The following is a 14016-nucleotide window of genomic DNA, read 5'->3' on the forward strand; positions in this document are numbered from 1 at the left end:
CCATACTGGGCCTAACACCGTCTGAGCCTGCCTCATGCTGTATAGACATATATTTTGAATGTGTACGCTATCCATACATGTTATCCAGGGATACGGTACCCTTTCTAACCTTTGTGCAATCACGTGCAATCCATACTGGGCCTAACACCGTCTGAGCCTGCCTCATGCTGTATAGACATATATTTTGAATGTGTACGCTATCCATACATGTTATCCGGGGATACGGTACCCTTTCTAACCTTTGTGCAATCACGTGCAATCTATACTGGGCCTAACACCGTCTGAGCCTGCCTCATGCTGTATAGACATATATTTTGAATGTGTACGCTATCCATACATGTTATCCAGGGATACGGTACCCTTTCTAACCTTTGTGCAATCACGTGCAATCCATACTGGGTGTAAGAACGGCTGGCGAGCTGTTAAGCAAGCTACAGCACCTGTCCAGACAAGTACAGGGATTCCCTAGTGAGGAGACTTATTTGATTGTTTTCAATGTTGGGACAGCAATTTTTGGGGAGCACTATACTCTGGAGAATGATAGATGGGGACCACCATACACTGGAACATTCCAAAGGTGGACATCAGACACTGGAGCAGCATTTACAGGGCCCATTATACACTAGAGCATTAGAAATGGGGCCCATTATGTTTGGAGCATTATTTGGGCCCACAAGACAGTGGAGCTTCATCCATGGGGACCAACATATACTGTAGCATTATGTGGAGCTCATCATATACTGTTTCAAACATTATATGGGACCAATGATTCTGTATGGAGAAATAGATGGGCCTCGTCATGAGATGTAAAAAGTGAGGTATTTTTCATTGTACTATACCGCTATTTATCTGCCGTATCGGAGCATGATGAGTTGTGGTATGTGTTAAAGGGGCGCTCTTTCGCCCAGGGCACATGAAAACCTGGAGCCAGCCCTCCCCCCCCACAACTTTAGCCAAATAACCCCCATTTTTCAGTGCGTAACTTGTATTATGAAGTTAATTAAGGTTGACAAGCTTAAGTAAGAAGAATTGATGCTTTTGGCATTCAAATGGGCACTGTAGGTGTGTTTCCTGTCCTCCTCTCACTGCCGACTTTTATTCCCCATTGACTTACATTGGGTTTCGTGTTTCGGGACGACCCCGACTTTTCCCTATAATCGGACGATCTTGCTCGACCCGACTTTTGGAAAAGTCGGGTTTCACGAAACGAAACGCGACCCTAAAAAAACAAAAGTCGCTCAACTCTATTAATGACATTTTCCCATGACACTGGAAGTTCATGCAACCACCATTACCTTATCTCCTTGTTTGATGGTGCGCAGCTCCAGTCTTCCAATTGCATTCTTTGCTTCGTCTTTCAGTTTTCTCTGTAAGAATAAAGCATAGTAGTTAAAAATTGAGCTGAACATTGCAAACCGACAAAAGTCTGTACATCCAAGATGGTAGAGAACACACACAAGCATCTTCTCTATCTACACAACATAACATAGGGTTGTTGTAATGTAGGAGCATTGAATGGTGCCTTATGTCCGAGGAGAAAGGTTACACATATTACTAAGCTTTTATGGTTAGATGAAATCTGCAATGGAAAATCTCTAATTTTATCATCTCAGAAGGATATTCTTTGGATTGGGAGTGAAAGTAACTTGGAGTACCAAACATCTTTAATCTTCCTAGGAATTTAGGAACAGCTTATCAATACAACTTGTCTGGAATAATGACATACTTAATAAGCAGCGCCCTCAAATATACAAAAATAATTGAAGAACATTGTTAAATGTCAAATTCAAAGGAAAATTTGGGCATTTCTATGTTATATGCTTGGCGCAATTTGATCAACATTATATTTCCATATTACATGTGTACCAACAAAGCACCAGGACTATCTATAGGAAGGAAAGAAGCTGCTATTGCACTTGAGGTTTGAGTCTATGGCTATGTGCACACATTGAGTGTTTTCTTGCAGAAATTTCTGCGAGGATTCTGCGTCTCTTGGTAGCAAAAATGCATGTTTTGCCGCTTTTTTTGCATGCGTTTTTGTACATCAATAAAGGCTTTATTTTAAATATAGTTTTGCAGAGTAAAACTATGCAAAGTAATTTCTTGGTTTACCACCTTTTTCATTCTGATGCAGTAGCATCAGAGTAATGGGATTAGTGCTTGGTGTCTGCAGTGTCACACACAGTGTCACCAGGCTATGTAGGAGTGTTAACAGAATGAACCTACATTGGTTACAGCCTAACAGCAACTCTTAAGGTACTGTCACACTTAGCGATGTACCAGCGATCCCGACCAGCGATATGACGCGGTCAGGATCGCTGGTACATCGCTAAGTGGTCGCTAGTGAGCTGCCACACAGGCAGATCTCACTAGCGACATCGCTGGGGACGGGGATCGCTACTTACCTGTCACACCAGGCGATCCTGCGTCCTCCCGCCCGGCTCCACGCGTCGCTAGTCTTCACAGCAGGAAGCGCTGCAGGAAGCAGACGACGAGAAACAGTCCAGGACATTCTCGCGCGATCAGCGATAACCAGCGGGGGAGCGGGTCGTAGGTAAGTATCAGACATAGCGATATCGCTAGCAATATCGCTATAACGTCACTAGTTATAGCGATATTGCTAGCGATATCTCTTAGTGTGACATGCCCTTTAATGTAAAGAAAAAAAGAAAATAAAAATGCATGGACTCCTGCATAAATTTTCATAACCAGCAGAGGGAAAACCGATGGCTGATGTTAATATTCTGTGAAGGAGACAATAGCAATAAAGGTTCACAGGCCATTAATATCACCTCACAGCTATTTGCTTAACCTTTACTAGCTAGCTTACAGGGGAACACCATATGAAAAAAAATTGATATAGGGTCTCCCTATAATAACTTACCAGCAAAGGCTAGTCAGGCAGCTGCAGGCGGATATTAATAGCCTAGGAAGGGGTCATGGATATTGGCCCCCTCCCAGACTAAAAGCCATCAGCTCTCAGCTTTCCCAGAAAAAGTTCATCTATAAGATGCACCAAATCTGGCGCTTAGCCTCGCTCTTTCTACTTGCCCTGTAGCGGTGGCAAGTGGGGTGATGGCTAGCGAGGTTGATGTCACCTTTGTATTGTCAGGTGACATCAAGACCACAGGTTAGTAATAGAAAAAATGTCTGAGACGTCCCCCCAATTACTAACCCCATAGTGACATTATAAAAAACACATACCCAGAATAAAGTCCTTTATTTGAAATAATGACAGTCCTTTATTGAATACAAATTAAACCATACTCACCGAATGCCTAATCCACTGATGCCAGTGTCTCCTGCAATAAACCACAATATTCCTCACTTGTCCACAGAGAAGATAATCCATAATGTCCCACGATGATCCTGATGACTGATGTGACTGTTCTCAAAGACAGACTGATACGTCGAAACAGTAGGTAATTGCTCCTGTAATGTATAGCACTGAGCTGTGGTGAGAAAGTGCTCATGAAGCGGTGGTGCCTTGAGAGCACCGGAGGTGATCAGATGAACTCCAGTGAGCGCTATCATGGCAGCTCAATGCTATACACTGCGGAAGCGATTACCTCCTGTCAGTGTATTGCAGTCGGGTAGAGCAAATTACTGATCATGTGCACAACACTTCAGGATGGTCATTGAATTAGCTGGCATAAGCATTCCATAGCACGTTTAGCCCATTTCAGAGCAGAAAAACACCACAAAAATGCACCTTGTGCACATAGCCTGAGGTGGCTCAAAAGAAACCCTTCGCCCAAACACAAATTGATGGGGAGAGCCCAGTTATGGATTTTGCTTTGGGACAAAGCTTCAAGTTACATTTCTTCATCCCCAGACGTGACATACATTTTTTTTGTAACTAAGAATAGCAGCCAATTTGCGGAATGGGGAAGAGGAAGGAAGCCTAGAGCAACAATAAAAAAAAAAAAAAAAAAAAAAATAATAATAATAATCTTCCATAAATTTGTAAGTTATTTTACAAATTTTAGAATTTTCCTTCACAAACATTAATAAAATGGGATGCTGACTGGTCCCAGAAATTAAGTTGTCACCACTCGCTTAGGGGTTTTTATAGAGTAAAAAGAAGAGAAACACATACAGTTGAAACCAGAAGTTTACATACGCTATATAAAAAGACACATATGCAGGTTTTTCCTCAATATCTGAAATGAGGGGGGAAAAAAAACAAACAAAAAAAAAAAAACACACAAACACAAACACACCCTGGCTGGACATTTAACTTCTTCCAACCACACTCTTGAGGTGGAGATATGGTGAGTAAGTGTCCACGCTCATCTCTTACCTACTCACCGAAACCCAGAACCTGGAAACGATGGTTTTACTCTTAGCACATATCATGCTGGAGGGCACCCTATGGGTTTCACATCACGCAGGTTAACAACCTTTACGACACATAGGGCACCAGTGACCCTGTCACAATACCCAGAAAAATCCTTTATATTTTGACTTGCACTGCTGAACACAAATGGCTGGGTTGAACAACTTAAACTGTCAGTATGAACCAAAATGTGTATGACTGTCAGGTTAATGAGCATTCACTAAATAATCAACCAGCACTATACAGTGATTTAATATGGGCCTTAATTTAAAAAGAGTAGAAGCAACGTGTCCAGTGTGAAACGGCTGTTGTCAGTCTTGCACATATCCCTGTACCCCCTGCCTGCCACCCGCCGCTTATTTGTCTGAAGATGAAATAAAGGACTGAATTTTTTCAAAGAAATGGCAAGTGCCGCTTTTTTCCCCCCTCATACTTGCAACATGGCCTTCGAATACTTATCTTGCTGAGCACCACGTGTATTGTTTTACAAATAGTGATAACTCATATGTGCAGTACTTTCTCTCCATAGAAAGCGTTATGGTGCCTTGGACATTCTAATATACTGAATTCTAAAAAAAAAAAAAAAAAAAAAAAAAAAAAAAAAAGTATACTACCCAACCGATGGCATTCAATGACTGTCGATCGATACATGTTTGCCAAATGGGGGTCATTTAATAAGCGCACAGAATGATCAGCAATATATCGTACAGTCCTTTAGGCTGCCAATGAACTTGTCAGCACAGATCACATTTACACAGAACGATGCACTGTCGAGAATTCAATGATCTTTTAAGTTATCCAAAAGATCATTTCACGTAATGAATGAGCATTTTTGTTTTATATTGGGTGATGATCTTGAAAGATTATCACCCAATCAAACCCAATTAGTCCCAAGGAACTCTCATTCACAAAACTCGTCTAGTAGAAGTGCACCTTTCTACCACATCTTGTTTATTGCCACAGTCTGACATCAATCTCTACACTTTTCATTGTTTTCCCAGCTGATAATCCAGGTGACACCAAGTAAAACCACTTAAACGGCATTAGAATACCTGTATTTCAGGTACATTTGCCAAGTTCAGTGTGTATTACACAGGTATATGTGCATGAATGTACAGCTTCCTCCAGTTGTAGCAGGGATCATTCTTAAGGGCCCTTTACACATCGCGATATCGCTAAAGCGGCACTGATTTTGTGACGCAGCAGAGATATCGCTAGTGATATCGCTACATGTGATACTCACCTCCGACCGGCTCCCCCGCTGGCTATCGCTGATCGCGCGAGATCGGCATGGTCCATTTCTCGTCGTCGGCTTCTTGCTGGCGCCGACGAGCGAGCCATTGACGCAGGTGGAAGACGGTCACCCTCGCCGCGTCTGAAAGGTAAGAGCAACCGCTGCTGCATCACTAGTGAGATCTGCCTGTTTGGCAGCTCACTAGCGACCATTTAGCGATGCACCAGCGATCCTGACCGAGTCGTATTGTGGTTGGGATCGCTGGTGCATCACTAAATGTAAAGGGGCCTTTACTCTTCGCTTTAGTAGCAGACACTCCAACATGGAAAATATGGTAATGGGCAACTCTTGTTCAGGTGTGCCCTTTCACGTGTTGATACCAGAAAACTATGGACACTAAAAAGGTAATCTGAAAGCTATGGAAATCATTTTACCAAGTCAGGTTCACTGCTGGGTATATCCTGACTATGTGGGTTCTACAGTTTAGCTTACTATCAGCATCCTTGAATACAAATAACTTATCTTCCGTCCCCATTGCATTTTTCAGTGATATTTTGTGGATTTGTTGCATTTTTCAGTAAAATCACCTTGTAACACCAAGTTGAAAATCCTATTCCCAATGAGGTCTTAAAATATCAAATGGAGTGAGAACTCCGTTCTTCTGATGGAAAGCACCAAGCATACACAGAGGAGCCGATTCATTAAGAACAGCATCGGGCACACCAATCTTAATGGATGGGTTTGTTGGAGTACAATGTTCCTAACCCAGTAGGAGGCGCATGCTACTTAAGAGATGTGCCCAATTCATTAACTGTCTTGCATTAGTGCTAGAAATAGTACTCCAGTCAGGAACTAGAGTACGTTACTGGAAAAAAAAACCCCCCAAAAAAAAAACAAACACACACACACACACACATTTATTAAATTAGATCATCAATCTTAGCCACTTCCCATCCTACCAATTTTCTGCCCATTTTGGCAAAGGTGCCCAGGACTGGCGTGAAAACGCCACATGAAAGTATTTTATGCCAGAACACTGGCGTAAATACTTTCAATTATTGGACCCAAAGATTTTAAAATGTAATGTTTAGTCTGACTGCAGCCACCAGAAAAAGCAACTATACATTGCTTTAATACTGAACTCTGTAGGACAATAAGCTGAATGTCTAATGCACACATTAACAAGATCATGAACTAACTACGAGCAGATCAATACCCAAGAATTATTATCCCAAATCAAATGTTTTCCAGTTCGCACATTATCATTGGGGGAAGTTATAAGTTATAGGGGGCCTAAATGGGCAAAATCAACTGGAATAACTGTCATGGGGATACAGGGACAGCATGGGGTCAGATAATCGCAGCATCTGGTGATAAATACACCTGCGGTAGTTAGAACCGCTTCACCGTTCTGTTAGCAGTTCTGGCACTGCAGAGGTAAAGCTGTTTAGTTGGATTCCTGGAGCTCTCAGTCTTGGGTGGTGTGAAGACATGTGGGTCAGTGGGTGTTCTCACCTGCTGACCCGGCTGTCTTTAGCAAGACTGCATGGACCAGGGCTCAAAACCACTCAACACCCGCTCTCTATCCTCATGGGCAGACCACTACTCAAACAACACAGGGTAAGGGTAAAACAGTGTGGCTATACTTTGGTAAACCACAACACACAATGGCATGCAGAACAGTCCCAGCAAATACCCAAGATGGTGCAAGTTATAGAGTCTCAGCCTTCCGCTGACTCGCCTTGAATAGAACTGCTTCCAGGGTCGCATACCCCCACCAGTGGCTCTCCACTTTTGGCAGGCCCCCACAGTGAGGTGGTAACAACGAGCTTAGGAAGCTAGCAAAGCAGTGAGGTATGTGGCAAGGTGAACCGATTGTCCCAACTAGAATTCTTTAAGATGTCTCTGGGGTTTCAGTGATGGTCAATGAAGCAGTCCTGTGTTCTACCAGCCGTGTCCATATTACTTTAAGCGGAGATCCTGAAGAGTCATCCTGACGGGAAGAAAAAGGATCGCTTTATATAGTAGCATGTAACCTATTTTTAGATTTAACCTGTGTGCTTCAGTCCACCCTCACAGATAAGGGGAAAATGGTGAAGACCAAGTTGACTTGTTTGAATATGCTAATCTATTTGCATAGACTTTCCTCCTCTGTTTTACAAATCAAACTATCCAGGCTAGACAATGTACAATTAGCATATATCAGTAGACTTCACACTTCAAGGATAAGAGCACACTATGTTATATCAAATATCAGCTTACAAGTCAATATTCCAGGTTCATACAAACAAAAGTCTGTTTTCTTGACCAATCAGAAATCAACACTCAAGTCCAAAAGCCAACATACAGATAAAAAGTAAATTCTTCTTGGCTTGCTCAACATAGTCATCTGGGTAATTAAGATATAATCTGGTTTCTTCACAGGTGGTATCAGCTGTTTTGAGTTTGTTGCTTCCAGCAGGAATAAGAACCCTCCTCCTTGCTTTGGACCTTGCCAGTGATAGTTCATTCTGCCTGGTTTGGAGTTGGCATTTGGAGAGTTGTTCTGGGTGTTGCTGCCTGAAGTTGGTTTGAGTGCTTATCCTTATCCTCACCCATTTGCTTTCTCCTACCTATGTCTACCATCTCTTCCACTCTGTTTCGTGAATAGTTTTTTTATCCTGGTCTTTTGTCTGACTGTTTAATGTAAAGGCCCCGTTACACATAACGATGTCCCAGCGATCCCACCAATGATCCGACATGGATGGGATCGCTGGGACATCGTTAGACAGCTCCTCCAGCGATCAGGACCAGCGAGCAAGCTGGTTTCTAATGTGAACATCGGGTATCCAGGAGCCGCGGCTCTTGGATACCCGCTGTTTACCTTGGAAACCGGCGTACACGCTGGTTTCCAAGGTAAACATCAGGTATCTAAGAGCTGCGCAGCTCCTGGATACCCGCTGTTTACCTTGGAAACTGGTCTCTCGCTGCCACATGCAGCGATGCGTGCTGGCCAGCGGGAGACCAGCGATCAAAAAAATGGCCCAGGACAATCGAGCACGATCAACGATACCCTGCAGGGGGGGGGGGGGGGCAGTCGCTGATCCCCATCACACACAGCAATCTTGCTGGCAAGATCGCTGTGGCGTCACAAAATCAGCGCTCTCACTAGCGAGATCGCTGTGTGTGACGGGGCCTTAATGCTATACACTTTGGCTTCCCACCTCCCTGAGTGGGGGATTGAACAGATAAGGGTTAAGATCGGAGCATAGCAAGATACATGACCCCAGCGTCTCCACCTTCCAGGGTAATCCTGGGGATAGGGATAGAGTAGGGCACCCCTAGTTCGAGGGATCAGATAAGCGCCCATAGTCTAGCATGACATTCAAATTGTATGGGCAAATTAGGCATCAGCAAGCACTAAAAATAGTGGGTGTAGCAATTAAATAAATAGTAATACAAAAAAAGTAATGCATTTATCCATAATACATTTTTAAAAAGGACCAAAATTAAACCAAACAATTAAGATAGACATATGTATATTTAGCTGTGCAAACTAGGTGTCTATATGGATCTGTACAAATGGTCAAATTCCACAAGCGCAAAAGAGCGTGCAGAGATAGCTGTGCCAGTCACTCACTTTAGAAATCAATCAGCTGTGCAGGTGTATGACCATATCAGCTGGCTAGCTACCCTACAAACGCAGACAGATAGCAGGTTTGTTCCTCACACAGGAGGGGTTAAGCAGTACTTGTAGACAGAGCTGTCTCCGGGCGACACATTCAATATTGCTTCATAGATATGGGCAAATTATCGACATTTACCAAGGACTTATCAGTACAAACACTGCACACAAATTACTGGCAAATAAAATATATAAAGAATCTGAAATGTGGTAACTAATGTTCAAAATGGAATCTGTCAGTGCGAGTTCATCCTTCCCACATTTATATGTGCATGGAACTCATGTAAAGTCCAGCAATACCTTTACATGGCCAGTCCATTCCTCCATTACTGAGAAATCAGTGTTTGAATTGATATGCAAATGAATCTGAAGGACTACGGTAGATCTGAGGCCTCTGCCACTCCAGCTCTATTCTCCATCCAGTGCTGCCTCCTCCTGCTAGATTGATGGCTCATTTGCCTGAAGTCACACAGCACAGGAGCTGCCAGTCAAGTAAGAGGTGACAGCACAAAGCAGGGGAATAGAACTGGAGTGGCAAAGGCTTCAGGAATGGCAAAGGAATGGACTTGGCCATGTAAGAGTTTCCTTTCTCAGTTGATTGCATAATACCTCATACAAATTTCTGTGTTATTGCAAGTGTTCGATCAGAGTTTTCATGGCTGGAATATGCATCTATGTGTTAAAGGAAAAAACAAACATTCCATCAGTGTTGCATTTCATGGGTAGCAAAAGCTGGAAATTTCTCATTTCCCCCCCCCCAGGCATGAGGAAGAGAAATATAAAAAAAAAAAAAAAAAAAAAAAAAAAAAGACACATGCAATACATTTATTTGATACAGTGTTGCCACATGGCAAAAATATATAGTTTGCAAAGTTACAAAGTTGCAATTCAAATAGTTCCCAAGTAGCATCAGAAAATACTCTAAAATTGGAACTTAAAATTATTCTAATAGACGGTCGCGTGCAAAGTCTATATATAGTATTAAATATTAAGATTGTGGTAGTCTCAAGTTTTGTCTGCTCCAGGCAATCAATGGCGCCCACTTGAATACCTAGAACAGACACCTACAAGGAAAGTTGCAGTATAGTACAGCCCTTCCTAAATGCCTCCTTGGCAAAATTCTACTTTTGTCACCCCTTTAGTTCTATTGACTTGTAGTACTTCTTCCCGGTTAGTGAGGTGTAAAGTACAAACTTTTTGATTCTTCTTCTGGCATAAAGTAGATTGCACAATATGAGATTAGAATTCGCTTTATTAGCATTCTGTTGTACAAGGGTGAAAGTACAGAGTATGAGGAAATTGAGAACAACAGGACGGAGTAAAGAAGTTAAGTCTGGTTTTCCCCATTTTTTTTTAGTTCAGCACCTACTGTACATCACAAAAGGTTGCGCCTGCATTCATTACGCTGTATATGGGTGTTGTGACACGAGACAAAAACATCAAACATATCACCTCTTCAACTGTATCTAAGATTAGATGCCATCATCAGGACTGACTGGTTTCTCAGGTGTATACATTGTTGGGTGGACACCATTCCTCCCAGAGGCCCGGCTATAGGTATCCAGATCAGAATGGTACGAAGTAGGAATTCTAGTTTCAACTGTCTCAATCTGCTCTGGCTCCTATAGTAAGCCAAGTCTCACAATAAAAAGATAAGACGTAACTTAAATAGAAGTTATAAATATTTATTGTATTATACAGTAGTCAATTTACATGCGTAATTAATACACGTGATATGAGGTCACGTTGCTCCAGACAAAAATTGTTATAAAGTATCCTTAGCTATAAATGACTCAAAGAAATATCACCAAGAAAAATAAAAATCGCACTGGTCTTTAATGGGTTTTACAAATAATCCATGCAAAATGTCAATAGGTTACAGGAGTTAGCCAGGCTTGGAACAGAAGTCTGTAGTGTCTTCACTATATGTGACTGTAGAACGTTAACAGCGTGTAATTTGCCTGCGGTCACAATTCCTTGGTGTGAGCGAATGGTGGTCCCGTGCCGACTACACAAATCCGGCTTCTCTCAATTGACTTCCACTGAGAGAATCGGAATGAGTTTAGTCGTCACATAACCGCAAACATGCAAATCACAGACAAGGGGTCGCGAGACCACCCTGACTGCTTGCTCACAGCAAGAGTACCTGGAATCATGAGAGCTTCCAGTTCTCACTCAATTTGGACAACTCCTTTAAAGAAAAATTTTTTCTGCTTGGTAAGAATTTATTAGAGGGGATGTTCACTGTTTCTATTTGAACATGTGTTGGGGACATTTATGGCACTTACTAGAAAATACAAGTTCATACCTTGCACTGGTTAGTGGCAGCTTTCTCACAGACGGCAAAGTTGCCTTGCTCTCAGTATGGCTGCTGGTGAAGGAACATCACCAAACCAGACCACCATGTCTCCTCCAACTGCAAACCAGCTCAGTGTTTTTCAATTGGAGGAGGGTGGACAGTACTGGTGACATGTCCCTCCATCAGGGTTGTCAACCGTCCAGAAATTCTCAGAATAGTCCGTAAAAATAGGTCACTTTTTTGCACTGTCCGAAAAAAAATAAATTAAATTGAGTCAGTTATTTTTTTTGAAGCTAAAGCGACAGACTAGATGCATTCGGTGTAAACTTACAATCAAAATAAAGTCATCATATTAGAACCATGGGCTGTAGAGACACGAAGCACTTATAATGCCACCGTTCTCTCCTGGTTCTCCTATCTCTCTGACCGCTCCTTCACTATCTTTTTCTGGCTCCTATTCCTCTCATCTTCCACTTACTGTTGGGGTTCCTCAAGGATTGGTTCTAGGCCCCCCTTCTCTTCTTTGTATACTGCCCCTATTGGCCAAATAAGTAGATTTGGTTTCCAGTACCATCTCTATGCTGACGACACCCAATTATACACTTCTCCCAATATCACGCCTGCCTTTTTAGAAAACAAGAGTGATTGTCTTACCACTGTCTCTAACATCATGTCCTCCCTCTATCTGAAACTGTACCTGTCAAAAACTGAACTCCTCGTGTTTCCTCCCTCTAACCTACCTATGCCTGACATTGCCATTTCTGTGTGTGGTTCCAATATTACTCCCCAGCAACATGCCCACTGTCTTGAGGGTCATACTTGACTCCGAGCTTTCCTTTGTCCCCCACATACGATCACTGGCTCGCTCTTGTTATCTGTACCTCAAAAACACTTCTAGAATTTGTCCCTCTTACTTTTGACACTGCAAAAACTTACTGTTTCTCTTATTTATTCTCGTCTGGACTATTGTAACTCTCTACTAATCGGTCTCCCTCTTGCCAAACGCTCCCCTCTCCAATCTCTCTTGTTTGCTGCAGCCAGGATCATATTCCTCACTAGTCATTACACCGATGCATCTACCTTGGGCCAGTCATTACACTGGTTACCCATCCACTCCAGAATCCAGTACAATCTTATTACCCTCACCCACAAAGCACTCCATGGCTCAGCACCACCCTACATCTCCTCCCTTGTCTCAGCCTTCCACCCTATCTGTGCCCTCCATTCTGCTGATGACCTGAGGTTAACATCCTCAATAATCAGAAACTCCCACTCCAGTTTCCAAGACTTTTCACCTGCTGCCCCAATTCTTTGGAATGCACTTCCCAGGTCAATATGATTAGTCTCCAATCTCTATTAGGTTAATACGATTAATCCCCACAGTTTTAAGCGTGCCTTAAAAGCACATTTGTTCAGACAGGCCTACCGCCTCAACGCATTAACCTAACTATCCCTGTGTTGCTCACTCAAAATTTTTACCATAACCAGGTTCCTCGCATCATGTTCTCACATGCTTTATGCATTTAATAGCCCTCTGTGTCTGTACTGTTACATACTTAGGCTGATAACCAGTTCATGCAGCATTACATGAACACCCAATTTCTACACTATGGCTGGTCCCAACAATGAAAGCAATTGCTAGTGCTACCATCTACCTTTTGTGTCTCCCCTTTCTTCTCATAGATCGTATGCTTGGAGCAGGGCCCTCATTCCTCTTGATATCTGTTTTGAGCTATGTGTTTATTGTTATGCTGTAATGTCTATTGTCTGTACAAATTCCCTGTATAATGTAAAGTGCTGTGGAATATGTAGGCGCTATAGAAATAAAATCATCATAGTTAATTATGGTTTTCTAAAAGTGTCTGTAAAAAATATTGTCTGTCTGACTTTTTGATAAGCCGTCCAGAAAAAATAAAGTCAAGTTGGCGACCATGCCCTCCATCAGCAGACAATACGAGAACTGGAGCGGATAGCACTTCACAAGAGTAGGAGATCTGTGCTAAATTGTCTGTTAGACCAGGGTTCCCCAACTTCAGTCCTCAAGGCCCTCCAACAGGTGATGTTTTCAGGATTTCCTTAGTGTTGCCCAGGTGATAATTGCATCACCTGTACAATACAAGGGAAATCCTGAAAACATGACCTGTTGGCAGAGGCGTATCCAGGGGGGGGGGCAGCCGGGCCACGGCCGCCTAATGCAGTGGTCCGCAGTGTCTCCCCCCGGGCGGCTGCCTTCTGCCGCTCCCCGTCCTTTGAGTCGGCTGTTCTCTCCGACAGCAGAGAAGGAGGCCGCGCCGGCTCCCAGGAAGCAATTGTACTGGCGTCTACACAGACGCCAGTACAATTGAAGCTTGTGACCGCGGGGTCAGAGCGACGTCAGCAGCATGATCAGGTCATGTGATCACGCTGCCGACGTCACTCCCCGGCGCCCAGAGCAAACGCTGGTGGAGGTGGTAAGTGTGCTCCACTGTGGAGCTGAAGAA

General features: G+C 43.0%; 1 protein-coding gene and 1 long non-coding RNA gene across 3 annotated transcripts in view; one reads left to right on the plus strand and one right to left on the minus strand.

Moving 5' to 3' along the window:
- The window catches only part of RNF128 (ring finger protein 128), a 349513-nt gene that overhangs the window by 36162 nt on the left and 299335 nt on the right, over positions 1-14016 (minus strand). For both annotated transcript variants that reach the window (XM_073543624.1, XM_073543623.1), the window contains exon 3: positions 1296-1367. In XM_073543624.1, coding sequence (XP_073399725.1) covers positions 1296-1367 — 72 coding nt within the window. The remainder of the gene's footprint in view (positions 1-1295; positions 1368-14016) is intronic.
- Positions 1-14016, plus strand: part of LOC141048165 (uncharacterized) — a 100629-nt gene that overhangs the window by 15164 nt on the left and 71449 nt on the right. The window lies entirely within an intron of this gene.

This window comes from Dendrobates tinctorius, unplaced genomic scaffold, assembly GCF_039654945.1.
Source record: "Dendrobates tinctorius isolate UK_male_01 unplaced genomic scaffold, ASM3965494v1 ptg000133l, whole genome shotgun sequence".
Lineage (NCBI taxonomy): Eukaryota > Metazoa > Chordata > Amphibia > Anura > Dendrobatidae > Dendrobates > Dendrobates tinctorius.